The sequence below is a fragment of the Caretta caretta genome, chromosome 1 (genome assembly GCF_965140235.1).
Source record: "Caretta caretta isolate rCarCar2 chromosome 1, rCarCar1.hap1, whole genome shotgun sequence".
NCBI lineage: Eukaryota > Metazoa > Chordata > Testudines > Cheloniidae > Caretta > Caretta caretta.
Genome location: NC_134206.1, coordinates 4074178 through 4092216, shown reverse-complemented (window position 1 = coordinate 4092216; position 18039 = coordinate 4074178). Strand labels below are relative to the sequence as shown.

The 18039-nt window shown below is 45.6% G+C and overlaps 1 protein-coding gene across 1 annotated transcript; it reads right to left on the bottom strand.

Annotated features, from left to right (window-relative positions):
• Nucleotides 1-14579: 14579 nt before the first annotated feature.
• On the bottom strand, nt 14580-15518 carry LOC142072750 (olfactory receptor 52P1-like). Its single transcript, XM_075130638.1, has one exon. The coding sequence runs from the start codon at nt 15516-15518 to the stop codon at nt 14580-14582; it is 939 nt and encodes a 312-aa protein (XP_074986739.1).
• Nucleotides 15519-18039: the final 2521 nt, after the last annotated feature.

The following is an 18039-nucleotide window of genomic DNA, read 5'->3' as shown; positions in this document are numbered from 1 at the left end:
ACTGTGGTTCCCTGAATTGCAGGGAACCACCATATGATGTGCACTCAGCCAGTATGAACGAATAAAATAGAACACCTAATAGTAATGGGTTAATTGGAAAGCAAGCTTTTAGATGCAAAGTCAAAATCTAGGTGGCAGTTTCTCTGAATCATAATGGGAGGAAGGGAAAGGCAAGTAAACAAGTGAGAATGAAAGAAGATAAATGGATGAAATCCTTGAGTCTAGATGCCTCTGATAATAGATGTTTATTGAAAGTTAAGAAAAGTGATGACCCGGTAGGGGTCATTATGTCCTACATGTGTTGTACAAGGTATAAAAGATTAGCTGATACACTGTACGTTGGAGCAGTCTTCTGAAGCCACCTTGAGGACATTTTTCCTCACACCATTTCTCCCCAGCATGTTAACAACTGGCCTCTGTCAAGCTATTGTTAATTACTCAATACCATTCCAGATGTTAGACATAGGTAAATAGCTGGACTGTTCTAAACTTATTGCTTAAGTGTTGTTAGTATATAGGCTAGTTTGTCAGGCTGAGAGAGAATTTGGGGTTTCAATTTTTGATACTCTCATATCTTACATTAATATGTGTGAAGAAGAATGAATAAAGACTCTGTGTTTTCCTCTTCTCACAACCAAATAGGGCTTTTAACACAGTAAGAACAGATAAGGGTAGAGCTAAAGTGCTACAGGGTATGGGGGATTATAATACATGAGCATACACTGGAGGGCTGCCTGGCTCTTCTCTTGAGGCAAGGTCAAAATCTAAAAGGCCAAAGAAATGTCTGTTTCTGACCATAGCACAACCTGATTCCTTACCCTTCCCATGGAACACAAAAGACGTGGGATGAAGAGCCTAAATTCATGATCTTCCAAAACAGAACATGACCAGAAGTTGCCAAGGGTGTGCCTTGCAGGTAAATTTGGAGCTGCTAAGGAGGAGGAGATGGGAAATGGGAATGGAGAAGGGGGACACAGGGCAAGGCTCTGCGGCATAAGAGCTGGGAATGGGACAGTGGGAAGCAAGGCTCTGGGGTATACATTCTTGCTGGAAACTAACCCCAACATAATATTGTCTGCATTTTGGACTTCTGGTCTTCTGCTTTCTGTGACAAGAACCAGGGGAGGGAGTGAAGGGAAAGCCCTCTACCATGTGTGCTTAAATCCAATACATTGCAGTGTTAGAGCTGAATGGGTCTAATATTTATTTAATTTTCTTTCTTTTATAGAAATTAGATACAGTGCTCCTGACAGCTAAAACTAACATGTTCTGACATCTTCTGTCAAATCACTTAACGGACACTGGTTAGGTTTAAATTTTAATGCTAATTCTTTGTTACTAACTCTCGAATACAACAATAGAAAGTAATCTAGATTTTTCTACCATTGTTTCAATCACTGTTTTGCAGTTCACAAAGCTTGGAATAGATCATTTAACATTTGGAAACATCCTACTAGGGCAAGGCCACATGAGTGTATACTGCATCTGCCAGGGGCTCCAGGGGTTTTACTCCAGTACAAATAGACTATAAACAGGAGTGAAACTGACACTTTCAACTCGGTTTCAAGTCACTTTCATGGTATTGCCAACCCCAAATATTCAAAAAATCATGAATCAGGCTTACCAAAAATCATGAGATTACATAAAAACAGTAAATGTGGTGATCTTTTTATTTGCCTTCTGCTTTTGGAGCCTTGTGGTTGCACTGGGGTCACATTTTGAAGCTTTCCCCACAGTCACGAGGGCTAGAAATTTTTCTTTAAGAAAAAAGGCTGAAACAATCACATATCGACTTGACTCTAGGAGCTTTGGCTTTAAGGAAAACTACAATTATCATGAGACTCGTCATAAAATCATGATAGCTGGAAACACGGGCCATTCTTATGTTCTTAAACAAAAAGCAAAGGTCCATCTAGCCCAGTATCCTGTCTTCCTACAGTGGCCAGTGCCTTGCCCCAGAGGGAATGAACAGAACAGGGAATCATCAAGTGATCCATCCCCTTTCGCTCATTCCTCGCTTCTGGCAAACAGAGGCTAGGGACACCATCCCTGCCCATCCTGGCTAATAGCTGAAGGGTTAAAATCCATTTTTAATGTAATAACCTGGTATATGGATTTGTGTATAGGCCCAAAGTCCACAGTTTGGTCAAGAGGTCAGAGGCCTAGCAACAGTTAAGATAAAGCAGAATAACCAAAGATAACCTTGCTTTTGCTAAGATATGCCTGGTCAGCAAAATGCCAGATGTTGGGGGCAATAATTGTGTCTTATTCAAAGTTGCAAATAAAACAAAGAAGCCCTGTTTCTGTTGTGTTAGTTTCTTCTGTAGGGAGATGTTCTTCCCACACATCCAACCTTGAGTTTATGAAAAGGTTGGAACATGTTAGTATAAGATATGGTCTCCTCCCACCTCCCTTTCCCGGGAACCAATGCCTGCCTTAAAACACAAATAAGCAACTTGAAAGACAATCTTTATTGCCATATACTTTCACTGTTTCTTTGCTTTTACCCCTAGATATGTATCTGTTGGACAATCAAAGGAGCTACTTCATTCCTATGGACCCCAAATTGAATCCAACATATATTCTATACTAATACATTTATTAAAGTACTAATTAAATGCTAAATGTTAATTTGTCAACTTGAGACCATGGGCGGAGTCATTATGTAAACTTTGACCACTGGCTACTGTGCTATCATGTCTTGCTGCTAGACCTATCCGGGAGTGTGGGACTGTCTACCCCGTCACTTTTCCCCGCCCATGGAAAATCCATACATTCCATTGTAATCAATTGATTGGCAGTGTCTCTGAGTCTAATAAGCGAGGTGACACTCTGTCAGCACTGTACGTGATAAACTCCTATGCTTGACCTCTATACCGTGTGGACTTATGTCCTTCATAGCCATTGATGGACCTATCCTCCATGAACTTTAAGGCTAGTTACTTTACAGAAGGCCCTTCAATACACTTCATACTTCAATATCTGAGCCATCTTATCCAGGGCTAAAGATCTTAAACACACTGGGACAGGGATAACATTTTCTGGCATATTCTGAACAGTGCTGACCACAGAGATGCTGCACAGCAGCAAAACTGACGGGCAGAACCTGCCATCTCTTGGGGGTTAAGAGAGCTCCTCTCATCCGACTCTCATGCTCTCTCTTTCTTCATCCTTCCTGACCTTTGTGCTGCTTTTTATGCTGCCAACCACGACATCCTTCCCAATTGCCTGGGACCATTTGCTGGAGTCTCAGAGAGCTGCCTTCTTGGTTTGGCTCCCATCTATCTGAGTCCTCTTTTTTGCAGCATGCAGCAAAGAGATAGGCTGGTCCAGTGGATAGTGAGCTAGCCCTGAGTTCTAGGAACATTTGAACCCCCCCCCCCCAAATACCTTTGAAAATCTGGCCCTTGGTCTGTGTGCCCCTCAGTGCCCCACCTGTACAATGGGCATAAGAGCACTGCTTTACCTCAGAGAGGTTGTGAGGAGAAATAGGTTAGACTGGTGATACTCTGCCCGCAGCTCGCAAGCTACATGGGGCTCTTTGAAATGTAGCCTGTGGCTCTTCAGGCTCCCCCCCGGAGGACCGGGCACAGCTGATTTGCAGCGCTTCAGGAGGGAGGGAGCCCCTGCTCCTCCCCCGCCCTCCTGGAGCACCGCGAATCAGCTGATTGGAGGAACAGGGCTAGTTGAGCTCAGAGACAGAGCAAGCTCCAGGAAGGAGGGAGGGAGAGCTCAGTGGTTTGAGCATTGGCCTGCTAAACCCAGGATTGTGAGTTCAATCCTTGGGGGGCCATTTAAGGATCTGGGGCAAAAATTGGGGATCGGTCCTGCTTTAAGCAGGGGGTTTGACTAGATGACCTCCTGAAATTCCTTCCAACCCTGAGATTCTATGAAGGAAACCCTCGTATCCTCAGCCCTTGTGCCAGGGCCAACAAGGAGAAACATTGTAAATAGCACTGCTGCATGGAATGGTAAAGGTGTGGATGGAGGGAAGAAGAAAAAACAGCCTAGTGTACCCATGGAGTCTGAGCCGCCTTCTGTAACTGCTAACACTAGGACCCCAGTTAAAAAACAATTAAAATTCTGTGAAAAATCATGTGTATTCCTCTTGTGTACGTTAGTACCCCCTGCTATGGGCACACCACTACACATGGCGACAGCAACGAAAAAAAGCAAGTCCCTGACAAAAAGGAGCTTGAGAAAGAGGTGAAAAAACTTCAGCTATCTGATTCAACAGTGTCAAGATGGACATTGGCTATCTCAGAACACACTGAAAATATCCTCAAGGAAAGGTTGCCTTCTTCAGAGTTTGTTAGCCTTGCTATGGATGAAAGCCTGGATATCAATGACATCCCACAGTTACTGCTATTTGTCAGAGAAACAACTGCTGATCTTGATGTGATGGATTAATTATTAGTCATGGTTCCCCTGCAAAACGGAACGATCGGAGAGAAAATTAAAATCACCATATTGGACACCTTGAAAAAGTTCAACATACAACCACAAGAAATTACAGCTACAACACCCGACAGCACTCCTGCTATGCTTGGTAAGAAAAACGAGGTGGTAGCTTTTCTGAAACAGGCACTGAAAACAGATGAGAATGACATTTTTTTGTATCATTGCATTGTGCATCAGCAAGCATTATTTGCAAAATTTCATTCTCTAAATGCTGTGATGATGGACATAGTTCAATTGATTAATTATGTCAGGGCCCGCGCTAGGAACCACCAGCAATTTTGGCTTTTCTGTGAGGAATTTGACACCCAGTATGGGGATTTTGTTTTGCACACTGAGCTAAGATGGCTTTTGCGAGGGCACATGCTAGCACATTGTGGATGTTTTGGAATCATTCAAACTTTTCATTGTTGGGCAGGGAGAAACCAATCAATTTTCTGCTCACAACTTGGAGATGCAGGTTTGTTGATGGAGTTTGTGGAATTGAAGAGCTCTGATGAATCGGCATGCCAATTCCGCCAAAATACAGATGTGAACTTCTGGAAATCAGTAAGCCATCTTCCAAAAATCTCAAAATTAGCCAGAAGGTTTATTTCAATATTTCCCTCAACTTTGAGAGTAACAAGATTTTGCCTCTTGCTTTCAATCTTTGAAAGTGCAGAGAAGGATGCTTCACATTGCTAACGCACAAAAGAGTCCCTTTAAATTGCTGTTTCAAGCCTAGAACAGAGCTTGTGTCTCAGAGGGATAGCCATACATCAAACAGACAGCCAGGCAATTAAATACATGCAATACGTAAGTCAGCTAAACTTAGTTTTCGTTGTATTGAAAAATTATTTGAAAATTTTAGAGTATTTGGTTATATTTAGAGGTATATATTTAATATTATTGTATGTGTGTGTTTGGTGGCGTGGTGTGCAGGGCATACAGTAGTCACGTGGATCTTTTGGTTAATGGTGGTTGCAAATGTGGCTCCGGAATCACAAAACTGACTACCACTGGGTTAGACATTGTGAGGTGCTCAGGTACTATGGTGATAGGGCCGCATAAGTACCACAGATAGAGTGGGAAGTTCTCTCTACCATGGCTAGCTCTTCCCTGGGTTTTGGCCCCTTCTTTTCACCTATTTCCCTCATGTCTCCCTCCTTTTTGAATGTTGTTGGCTGTATTTCTTCTGAGTCCCCAGGATTCTATCATCTAGTCCCCCTCTCTCCAACTCCAGTGGAGGGATTCCTGTTTTACAGTTTCATCTAAGGACTTCCATATCCTTAATTTAATTACCAGTCCTTTCTTATCTTTATGACCCTGCCCCTGTTAGTAAACAAAATATTGACGCCTGCTCCAGGGGCACAAGCTGGGAGAAGCACCTCTCTGCAGAACTCACATTCCACACGAATGCCACGCAGGTAAGAGCTCTGCAGGGGAGCACACCTCTTGTAGGAAAGCCAGGGGACAGGCAGGAGTCCATCCCTGCCCCTCCCACATGGTGCTCCTGGTTTAGACGTCAGAGAATCCACATGGGAGAGTCCCAGGGGAGTGTGAAAAGTAACTGTGGGTCCTGCACTTGGAGGTGAAGGGACCTGGATGAACTGTGTTTGGTCCGATTGTGTCACTGAGGGCCAGGTGGCTGGGACACTTGGGTCTCTCAGAGCAGGCATGTGAAGGGATTTGAAGGGTTAATCCCTCCTCGCTAGAACCGACCTTGGAGCTGCTGATCTTCTACCTGGACCTGGAAACTGCCAGTAGTTGAGACCTCCTCTTCCAGGCCTTACTGCCCCACCCCCATCTCCCTGCCCTGGCAGCAGAGGGCCCCTCGCCGGAGGTCGGTCCTAGCTGGTGCCAGTCTGAGACCTTCTGGACACTGGGTACCAGGACTGGGAGCACAGCAGTGCTTCTCCCACATCCATGGCCCCATTGTAGAGTGAGATAACTCTGTCCTTTGACCTTGTGCAGAGACCATAGCGAGCGAGACAGTGCAGCCCTGCCATGCACAGAGTTCATAGACAATGGCTATGCGTAGTAGGTGGTTACCATTGTTTATTGGTGGGAAAATAATAGAAAATTGCTCAGAGACAGGTTTATTTTCAAGTTTGTAAATACGCAGGGGGTTGTTTGCCTTGAAGCGTAGAGGGCAGGAGAGAGAGAGAGGGGAGCTGGTTTGTTCCTCAGACACAGAAGGACAGCAAGTAAGCAACCCCCAGCCTTGTGATCCGGAGGGCTCCTGGTAGCAAGAACAGAGCTAGGACTAAGGTAAACCACATAGAACAGGTTTTTATTATTGTCTATGTATGCTACCGTATCTCTCAATAAACAACGCGTGTTTTATAGAGCGGGTCTCTTAGTCTCTTAACCAAAGGCCCTCAGTGCAGAACCCCACCCTCATCAGCAGGGTAACACCATGAAGTCACGAGACTTCATCAGACTCTCCTTGGCACTGGCCAAAAAAGCCATCAATCGATTATTGCCCACAACCAGTCTGTGGCTTGTACTAAAAATATCTGTGACAAAGTCTGAACCTTAGGCGTGACTGATCATCTGGTCTCCCCATAGTTCCTGAAAAAAAAAATATATTACAGGCCAGGATCGCCACTCCCCAGGTGAATGCATTCTGGAAGATGTCGAGGGCTGTGGTCATTGCAGGCCACTGACCTGGCTGGAAGCTTCCTCCACAGCATCAGCTTTTCCTCCCCTTTTCCTACCAGCTCTGCCGGTTCTACACAGACACTTCCTGGGGTGTCAGCCTCCATCTTCCGAGCTGGTCACTCCCCACATTCCTTCACGACTTCATCAAAGTTATACCAGTCCCTCCCCAATATGACCAGAAAGCCCAGATATTGGAAATAATTTCCCTCACACATTTATCAAGGTTTAGAACAACCAAGTTTCCACACAAGAATTTCTTTGTGAGTCCAAAGGGAAACTGGGTTTGATTACATCCAAAATGTAATTACAAGCAGAAACACACTTATGTGTTATATCCTAGGAACAATACTTTTATATGCATTAGCTAAATATTCACCACAGGATCAGGCTTGGGAAGTACCTTCCCATCATGGTGTGACTCCAAAGTGGTAGGGAAAACCCAGACAAAGGAACCCCTGAACATTTTGCTCTTTATAAGAACATAAAAACAGCCATTCTTAGTCAGATAAATGATCCCTCTAGTCCAGTATCCTGTCCTGTGATGGTAGCCAATGCCAGGTGCTTCAGAGAGAATGAACAGAACAGGGAATCATCAAATGATCCATCCCCTGTCGTCCCTTCCCAGCTTCTGGCAGACAGAGGATAGGGACACTTCACATCATGGTTGAAATCCCTGCTCATCCTGGCTAATAGCCACTGATGGACCGATCCTACATGAACTTATCTAGTTATTTTTCAGACCCTGTTCTAGTCTTGGCCTTCACAACATCCTCTGGCAAAGAGTTTGAAAAGTTGTCTGTGTGTTGTGTGAAGAAATACTTCCTTTCCTTTTTTTTAAACCTGCTGCCTATTAATTTCCCCGAGAAATTATGTTCATCTACGTGTCTGACAACTTTGTTCTTTCCTATAGTATTAAGTTTGCAAATTAATTCCATTTCTTTATTGAAGTCTGTTTTTGAAGTTTTTTTGTTGAAGAATGGCCAGTTTTAAGTCTGTTATTGTGTGTCCAGGGAGATTGAAGAAACGGCAGAACTGGAATTAATTTGCAAACTTGACACCATCAAATTAGGCCTGAATAAAGACTGGGAGTGGCTGGGTCACTACAAAAATAATTTCCCCTCTGTTGATAGTCACACCGTCTTGTCAGCTGTTGGGAATGGGCCACATCCACCATGATTCCTTGTTAGCACTACAAAAAGTAATTTTCCCTCTGTTGATATTAATCCCTTCTTGTCTACTGTTGGATATGGGCCACATCCATCTTAATTGAAATGGCCTTGTTAGCTCTGACCCCTCCCCCCCGACTCGGTAAGGCAACTCCCATCTTTTCATGTTCTGTGTATTTATACCTGCCTACTGTATTTTCCACTCCATGCATCTGAGAAAGTGGGTTATAACCCACGAAAGCTTATGCCCAAATACATTTGTTAGTCTCTAAGGTGCTACAAGGACTCCTCATTGTTCTTTTTTTTGGTCAGTTTGTAACTCTGAGGTTCTACTGTTATTGGAAGACTCATCTATCTGAATTGAATAATAATGGCTCTGACAAACACTTTCTAGGAACTGTTGTTTTGCATCAGTGGCCATCTCCACAATACGGTGCATAACTGTGTTGTTAGAAAGTGGAATCACATCTAGCCATGATGCTGCTTTCTCTCCTAGCATCACCAGGACGTATACTTTGCAGCTGGAAGCAGTAGTTTCTCACCTGTGTTGTGCGGTTTACCAGCTTTAGCAGTGCACAAAGTCACACAGTAAGAAGTCTCAGTAGTCTTCATGTTAACAGTGCTATACACTTCAGAAACCTTTTTTTCTCCTGTTAATTCATGATGCTTCCTGTTAAAAAACTCAACGTGTTTGAAATAAGCACCATCATATTTTTAGCTTCTGCTTTTTGCTGGAACCTCTGCTGCCTCCCTCACTGCAGTTTGTGTCGTAGGCTTTTCTCCCTTTGTCACAAAATGAACCATTTCTCATATAAGCTTTTTCTCACTGTAAGCGTGCTGTTGCTCATGGTTTTAGGTTTGTTTTTAAGTACTTGGGGGGGGGGAACAACACATCAGACATCTGATGTGTCACAGTTGCTAAGAGAGCCCTGCGCAGGACGAGTGTGAAGCCCTACAAAGCCCCGTGTGGCTGCGGATCCCGCTGTCACCCCATGGTAGCTCTGGCTCAAGCTGTCCCCTTTATCCCCTCCCCTGGGTGTACACGATCCTTCTGCACAACCTCCAGCTGCCTGGGGCTGACAGCCAGAGGTCTAAAAATAAAACCAAACCAAACCACACAGCTTGTGCCTCCCTTTACACATTCCCGTGCCTCCCATAGTTGGAGAACCGCGGCTCTAAACAGATGTGAATGAAAGCAACTGGCCGAGAAAAGCACGAGAAATGTCTCTTGGAATGATTGGCCAACTTTTCGGCTCCTGCATACTGATCCTCAGCACTTGCAGAATTAAGCCCGTTTGGCTGAATGGTGCTGAATTGATCAGCACTCACTGCAAGCTTTGAAAGCCATTGGAAAGTTGTTCATTTATTAAATCGAGACACCTGTAAAACACGTTAACTTCAGAAAAGTGTTCTGAGCCGGCAAGTCTTTCACCTCGTGACGCTCATTGCTCAGGGTTGGTTGGCAGGGGAGTGCCACCTACTGGTCAGGACTTCGGCCTGTGATGTGCAAGGGGGTTGTTGGTAAGGGATCCCGGGCCCTCCCACTCCACTGAGCTTTGACCCCTGGCTCCCTGGGGTCTGTCAGTGCTCTGACAGCTGGGGATAATAAGACGTCATGGGAGCTGTATGATTCCGGGAAATGGGGAGACTGGCCTGAGGGCCAGAAGCTCCCCCGCTGCCCAGACTGTGACCCCAGCCCCTGCTCCATTCCCCTTCCTCCATTTCCCTGCCACCCACCGAGTCCCTCCTCTCCTCCACCTTCCTCCCCTGTAGCTCCCTGACGGCTCCCCCACCTGCTGTACCCCGAGTCCCTCCATTGCCCCTCTCCCGTGATCCCCACCGCCCACTGAGTCTTTCCATCTATGTGTGAGCAAGTGTCGAATTGATTGAAAGGGAACTTGCATGTTTACTGAGCAGCCCATCAGTGTCCCCTGGATCACATTTGAACCCTGCATCTCCACTTTTAGCTATTTCCATTGACTGGGATGAAAACCTGCTATTCCATTCACCTAACAGTGCGTCAAACACAGGAATAAGAAAAGGAGGACTTGTGGCACCTTAGAGACTAACCAATTTATTTGAGCATGAGCTTTCGTGAGCTACAGCTCACTTCATCAGATGTTTACCGTGGAAACTGCTGCAGTTTGTGAGCTGTAGCTCACGAAAGCTCATGCTCAAATAAATTGGTTAGTCTCTAAGGTGCCACAAGTACTCCTTTTCTTTTTGCGAATACAGACTAACACGGCTGTTCCTCTGAAACCTGTCCTTAACACAGGAATACAGCTGTCTGCCCCATTTTCCTTTAGCCCTCTCGTTTTTGTCTGGCTGATATTCTCGTTGTCCACGTGTGCTTGTAACAACTGAACAGTCAAGGAAGGCTGCTTTTTCACAGGTCATTTGTGAGCGTACGCTTCCTCTGTGCCAGGGGTAACAGGGACATGATGCAGCTCACAGAGCTGTTGAGCTCCAACTACCGCTCTCCAGCTCTGCCTCAGCAAGTCTGCTCTGCCTGGCCCAACGCTGGCTCTTCTGGCTGAGTGCTGCTTCTCTGGCTCCAGCCCTGCTTGGCCTTCTGGGCTGCTTCTCCCGTCCTTCTGTTTCTGGCTGCTCCTGCTCTGTCTCCAGCTCAGCTTGAGGTACTTTCCCAGATTTCGACTGCATTAATATCTCAAAATCACTTAAAAATTAACCTAAAAATGGCCCAATCTATTTTTTAAAACAATTGTTTTTAACACAATGATCTACATCAAGTAACACATGAAAGCTTTCGTTAGAGACCTAGTACAGTTCTGATTAAAAAAATAAAGCTACAAGGCCCAGCAGGAGTTTGTCCACATTAGCAACAAAGCTATGAGATGACAATCAAAATCAAACCCCCAATACTGGTACCAATACCTTATTCAATGTCTGTATTTTGAGTTGAATTCGTTTGTTACTGTTAGTCTCTAAAAGGCAACATTTCCTCCTCCTGCTCTTTGTTGAAACTAGAATGCTTCTAATATTGGCCATAGACAGCAGCAGTGACCAGTGCAATGATAACTTACTCTGGTGCAAAATGTTCGCAGAACGTTTTGTGTCCTTGCATCGATGCCTAAAATGAAGCATGTTTCTAAATTCCCCTCTTGCATCTTGTTGCACAATTTTTTTTTCTCAAGTTCATCTGGGAAAACAATATTTCAACTGCAGTGTTGCTAAAAGATACTGACAGCAACAACAGAGCAAATAGGCCAAGTTCACTAAAGACTTCGTCCCCAGCGGCGTCCATGTATTTGAGACCTTCAACACAAACCTGCTCAAATCGGTTGTCCTCAGTATGAGGCCAGTGAACCACTGGCAACACTCCCCACTGCTGCTCCAGCTGTCCAAGGTCTCCAAAAAAAAAATGGCAAAAATGGGGTATCAGCAAATCCAGGTCGGGCAGGGCTGAGCGTAGTAGAAGGACTCAGTACTGCAAGCAATTTAGTCACCTGGACGCTTGGTGGCCATCTCTGTTTCACAGACTCCAACCTCAAATCTCAACACCAACTTTTGATATCTTCGACAACGGGAATGGTTGCAGTGTATTTTGAAAGGTCCACACAGTAAACAATTTCATAGAAGCATAGAGTATCAGGGTTGGAAGGGACCTCAGAAGGTCATCTAGTCCAACCACCTGTTCAAAGCAGGACCAATCCCCAACTAAATCACCCCAGCAGGGCTTTGTCAAGCCTGACCTTAAAAACTTCTAAGGAAGAAGATTCCACCACCTCCCTAGGTAACGCATTCCAGTGTTTCACCACCCTCCTAGTGAAAAAGATTTTCCTAATATCCAATCTAAACCTCCCCCACTGCAACTTCAGACCATTACTCCTTGTTCTGTCATCTGCTACCACTGAGAATAGTCTAGAACCATCCTCTATGGAACCCCCTTTCAGGTAGTTGAAAACAGCTATCAAATCCCCCCTCATTCTTCTCTTCTGCAGACTAAAAAGCCCAAGTTCCCTCAGCCCCTACTCATAAGTCATGTCTTCCAGTCACCTAATCATTTTTGTTGCCCTCTGCTGAACTCTTTCCATTTTTTCCACATCCTTCTTGTATTTTGGGACCCAAAACTGGACACAGTACTCCAGATGAGGTCTCACCAAGGTTGAATAGAGGGAACAATCACATCCCTCGATCTGCTGACAATGCCCCTACTTATACATCGCAAAATGCCATTGGCGTTCTTGGCAACAAGGGCACACTGTTGACTCATATCCAGCTTCTCATCCACTTTAACTCCTAGGTCCTTGTCTGCAGAGCTGCTGCCGAGCCATTCGGTCCCTAGTCTGTAGGGTGCATGGGATTCTTCCATCCTAAGTGCAGGACTCTGCACTTGTCTTTGTTGAACCTCATCAGATTTCTTTTGGGCCAATCCTCTAATTTGTCTAGGGCACACTGTATCCTATCCCTACCTCTCCTCCCAGTTTAGTATCACATGAAAACTTCCTCAGGGTGCAATCCACACCATCCTCCAGATCATTTATGAAGATATTGAACAAAACCGGCCCGAGGACCAACCCTTGGGGCACTGCCAACTAGACATGAAGCCATTGATTACTAACCGTTGAGCCTGACAATGTAGCCAGCTTTCTACCCACCTCATAGTCCATTCATCCAGCCCATACTTCTTTCACTTGCTGGCAAGAATACTGTGGGAGACCGTGTCAAAAGCTTTGCTAAAGACAAGGAACAACACATCCACTGCTTTCCCCTCATCCACAGAGCCAGTTATCTCATCATAGAAGGCAATTAGATTCGTCAGGCATGACTTGCCCTTGGTGAATCCATGCTGACTGTTCCTGATCACTTTCCTCTCCTCTAAGTGCTTCAGAATTGATTCCTTGAGGACCTGCTCCATGATTTTTCCGGGGACTGAGGTGAGTCTTACTGGCCTGTAGTTCCCCGGATCCTCCTTCTTCCCTTTTTAAAAAATGGGCCCAAAATTACATTAGCCTTTTTCCAGTCGTCCGGGACTTCCCCTGCTCACCACGATTTTTCAAAGATAATGGCTAATGGCTCTGCAATCACATTCGCCAACTCCTTTAGCACTCTCAGATGCAGCGCATCCGGCCCCATGGACTTGTGCTCATCCAGCTTTTCTAAATAATCCCAAACCACTTCTTTCTCCACAGAGGGCTGGTCACTTTCTCCCCATGCTGTGCTGCACAGTGCAGTAGTCTGGGAGCTGACCTTGTTCGCGAGACAAAAAAAGCATTGTGTACATTAGCTTTTTCCACATCCTCTGTCACTAGGTTGCCTCCCTCATTCAGTAAGGGGCCCACACTTTCTTTGACTCTCTTCTTGTTGCTAACATACCTGAAGAAACCCTTCTTGTTACTCTTAATATCTCTTGCTAGCTGTAACTCCAGGTGTCATTTGGCCTTCCTGATTTCACTCCTGCATGCCCAAGCAATATTTTTATACTCTTCCCTGGTCATTTGTCCAATCTTCCACTTCTTGTAAGCTTCTTTTTTGTGTTTAAGATCAGCAAGGATTTCACTGTTAAGCCAAGCTGGTCACCTGCCAGATTTACTATTCTTTCTACACATCATGATGGTATTTAGTCCCTATAACCTCAATAAGGATTCTTTAAAATACAGCCAGCTCTCCTGGACTCCTTTCCCCCTCATGTTATTCTCCATGTTATTTCACTTAAAGATGATGTCATAGTTTAACAAAGTAGTTCAGTTCTCAAAAACATATGGTTTCACAGCTCTAACCAACAAGCTTGAGTAGAATGTCCTCAAATCCTACAGGAGCTTTCCTGTATTTGCACTTTCCAACTGAAACCTTTGGTTTATCCTCCAGGCCTCCTGAAGGATTGGATGTAGACAAATCAGATAAATTTTGTTCATCAGATCACTTCACATCTGCTAAAGAAGTTTTGCATTGTAGTTGTTTCATTTCTCTTTGGCTATCTGAAAGCAGTTTCTGTTTTTTCAAACTGATCAAGAACCCTGTTCACACAGGGTCCAATGGAAAGCCACCTTGTATCAGAAATCTGCAGCATTTTATGATGATCTGGAAGTCACAGAAAGTCCGAATGACAGGATGTGGGGACTGACAGAGGAGGCTGAAAGAGATCAGGTGATGGTCAGAGAGAGGAAACTCATCTCTCCCTGACCGAGCACTGCTCTCTCCATTCCTAAGATATTCGGTGTGAGGAACTTCTCAGAATGTGAACTTCCACAGTTCTGAGCTAAGCCAAAATGGGACACAGCACCCTTGATTAATGAGGAAATAACCTTTCCCCTCTAGTCATGCAGGTTTAAAGTCAATGGCTGCGGGTGATCACATTCTGCAGGTGTACTTGCCCACTTTGTCATGAAGCTCTTTCGTTTTGATTCCATAAATGATAGGGTTGAGCGTGGCGGCAAGGAGGAAATAAAGGTTGGCCAAGATGATGTGAACATGCGGAGCGATGTGCTGACTAAACCGGTGTGTCAGGGAGGAGAAGAGGGAGGGAGTATAAGAAACCAGTATCACATGGATATGGGCTGTGCAGGTGTTGAGGGCTTTCTGGTGGGCTTTCTTGGAGGACATTCTGAGGACAGTCCTGATGATCAGAATGTAGGACAGGGCAATGAGCGTCAGGTCTAACACAATGACTAAAAACGCTATCACCAACCCGTACGTCCTGTTGACTGTAATGTTGCCACATGACATCTTCACCACAGCCATGTGGTCACAGTACATATGAGGGATAATGCGGTTGGCACAGAATGGCTGCCTGCTCAGGAGCAGAGGCAGGGGCAGAATGAAGAGAACAGCTCTTGCCAAACCCATTAGCCCTAGCTTAGCTATTCGTGCCTTCGTGAGGATGGTGGCGTATCTCAGAGGGTTACATATGGCAATGTAGCGATCGAAGGCCATTGTGACGAGGATGGCTGAGTGCATCACAGAAGCTGCATGAAGAAAGAACATCTGGGTGAGGCAGCCACTCACAGTAATGCCTTTGAAATTGAACCAAAATATACACAGTGCCCTCGGCACGACGGAGGTAGGCATGCTGATGTCTGTAAGTGCCAGCATGCAGAGCAGCAGGTACATTGGCTTGTGCAGGGTCTGCTCTTTCCATACAACAAACAAAAGTGTGAAATTTCCCAACAGGCCGATTATGTAGAACACAGAGAAAGGGATGGAAATCAGGAAGTGGGCAGCTTCCAGACCAGGGATTCCCATTAGGATGAATGTTGATGGGTCAGTAGGGGTGATGTTGAAAGATGCCATGAGGTAGCTGAAGCATCGATCGGGCTCAGAATTGCTCAAGGTGCCTGTGAGAGGAGGGAAGCACAGTGAGGGGGGTTACACACTTGATAACAACTAGTACGTAAATACTAGAAAGAGGGGTGAACAGTGAGGTGGCAACATTGATAGATGGCACCAGATTATTACGGTCATAGTCAAGTCCAGAGAATCCTCAGAGGGAGCTAACCAAGTAAGGTGAATGGGCAACGTGATGGCAGATGAACTTCAATGTCAAAAATTGCAACATGTATGCCATTGGAGGGAAAAGCTTGAACTGCTCAGATGCATTGAAAGGTTCTAATTTAACAGTGTGAACTCAGGACAGCTCTGTGAAACCCTGCTCACAGTGCAAGCACGGAGAGAAACTTAGCAAAACATTGGTATCCAGGAGGAGGGGTATGGGGAATCATGCAGAAAATACAATGCAGTGAGATCAGCCAATTAATATTTCACCCTCCTCTGTGTAGTACTGGGCACCCTTCTCACACAGGATATTTCAGAACGAGAGGGGTTCAGGCACAGGCAATGAGAATTATCAAAGGCCCATGGAAACAGCCGGTATCAAGCGGAGTGCCCCAGGGGTCTGTCCTGGGGCAAGTTTTGTTCAACATCTTTATTCATGATCTGGATGATGGCATGAATTCCACCCTCAGGAAGTTCACGGATGACTATAAAATGAGGGGAGAGGTAAATATGCTGGAGGGTAGGGATAGGGTCCAGAGTGACTGAGACCAATTGTAGGATTGGGCCAAAAGAAATCTGATCAGGTTCAACAAGGACAAGTGCAAAGTCCTGATTGAGGGAGGAAGAATCCCATGAACCGCTACAGGCAGGGGATCGATTGGCTAAGTAGCAGTTCTGCAGAAAAGGTCCTGAGGGTTACAGTGGACGAGAAGCTGGATATGAGTCAACAGTGTGCCCTTCTTGCCAAGAAGGCCAACGACATACTGGGCTGCATTAGTAGGAGCATTGCCAGCAGATTGAGGGAAGTGATTATTCCCCTCTATTTGGCTCTGGTGAGGCCACATCTGGATTACTGCACCCAGTTTTGGGGGCCCCCAGTACAGAAAGGATGTGGACAAATTGGAAAGAGTCCAGCAGAGGGCAATGAAAATAATCAGGGGTACGGGGCACATGACTTACAAGGAGAGGCTGAGGGAATGGGGCTTATTTTATCTGCAGAAGAGAAGAGTGAGGGGGTTAGATAGCAGCCTTCAACTACCTGAAAGGGGGTTCGAAAGAGGGTGGAGCTCGGCTGTTCTCAGTGGTGGCAGATGACAGAACAATAAGCAATGGTCTCAAGTTGCAGTGGGGGAGGTTTAGGTTGGATATTAGGAAACACTATTTCACTAGGAGGGTGGTGAAGCACTGGAATGGGTTACCTAGGGAGGTGGTGGAATCTCCTTCCTTAGAGGTTTTTAAGGCCCAGCTTGACAAAGCCCTGGCTGGGAAGATTTAGTTGGGGTTTGTCCTGTTTGGGACAGGGGATCGGACTAGATGACCTCCTGAGGTCTCTTCTAACCCAAAGCTTCTATGATTCTATGATTCTAACTCTCACACAGAGAAAGGTTTAAAAGACTGTAATTGTTACCTTAGAAAGGTGATGAATAAGAGGGGATATGAATATTATAACATAAAATACTGACTAGTAGAGAGTAGATCGCGAATGTGTTCTCCCTGTCTCATAACACAAGATCAAGAGGACATTCAGTTAATCTGAAACATAGCCAATTCAAATCAGATAAAAAAGGAATGCTTTCTTCACTCAAATCCTACTTAGACTGAGGAACTCATTGCTACAAGAAGTAGTTGAGGCCATGAGCTAAGCAAGAATCAGGAAGGGTTTGGACATTTCCATGGATACTGAGCCGATCCAGGTACAATAGTTACAGCTAAATAAATATTTTGGAAAGCCTATAAACCCACGTGTTTCAAGGCACAAGCCAATCTCTATCTTTTAGGAATTAGGATGACACAATCATGGTGGTCAAGTCACGCCCCCCCCATCCACCTACTGCTAGTTTTCTTACACCTTCTGCAGCATGTCCCTGTACACGCCCCTGCCTACCCTCACAACACCCACCCCTGCCCGCCTGTCCGTGTGCAGACCCCTGCCTGCTCCACGACCCCAACCCTGCCTGCCTGTCCTCATACACCACCTTCCCTGCCCCACAACCCCCAGTGCTGCCAGTCTGTCCAGTAAACCACCCTCCCTGCCCCCACAATGACCATCACTGCCCACCTGTCCATGTACAACCTGCTCCCCACACTCATAACCCACAGCAGTACCCACCTGTCCATGTACACCCCACTCACTACCCCCATTAAACCCCAGTGCTCGCTGCTTGTCCATGTAGGCCTCCACCCCGGCAACTTCCAGCCCTGCTAGCCAGTGATACCCTTCAACTGGACCGAAACCAGGTGCCAGACCCCACAGCGACAGCTCACAGAAGTATCTCCTCAGACTAGGCTAAATTCAGTGTTTGCCTGCACTGGGGAAAAG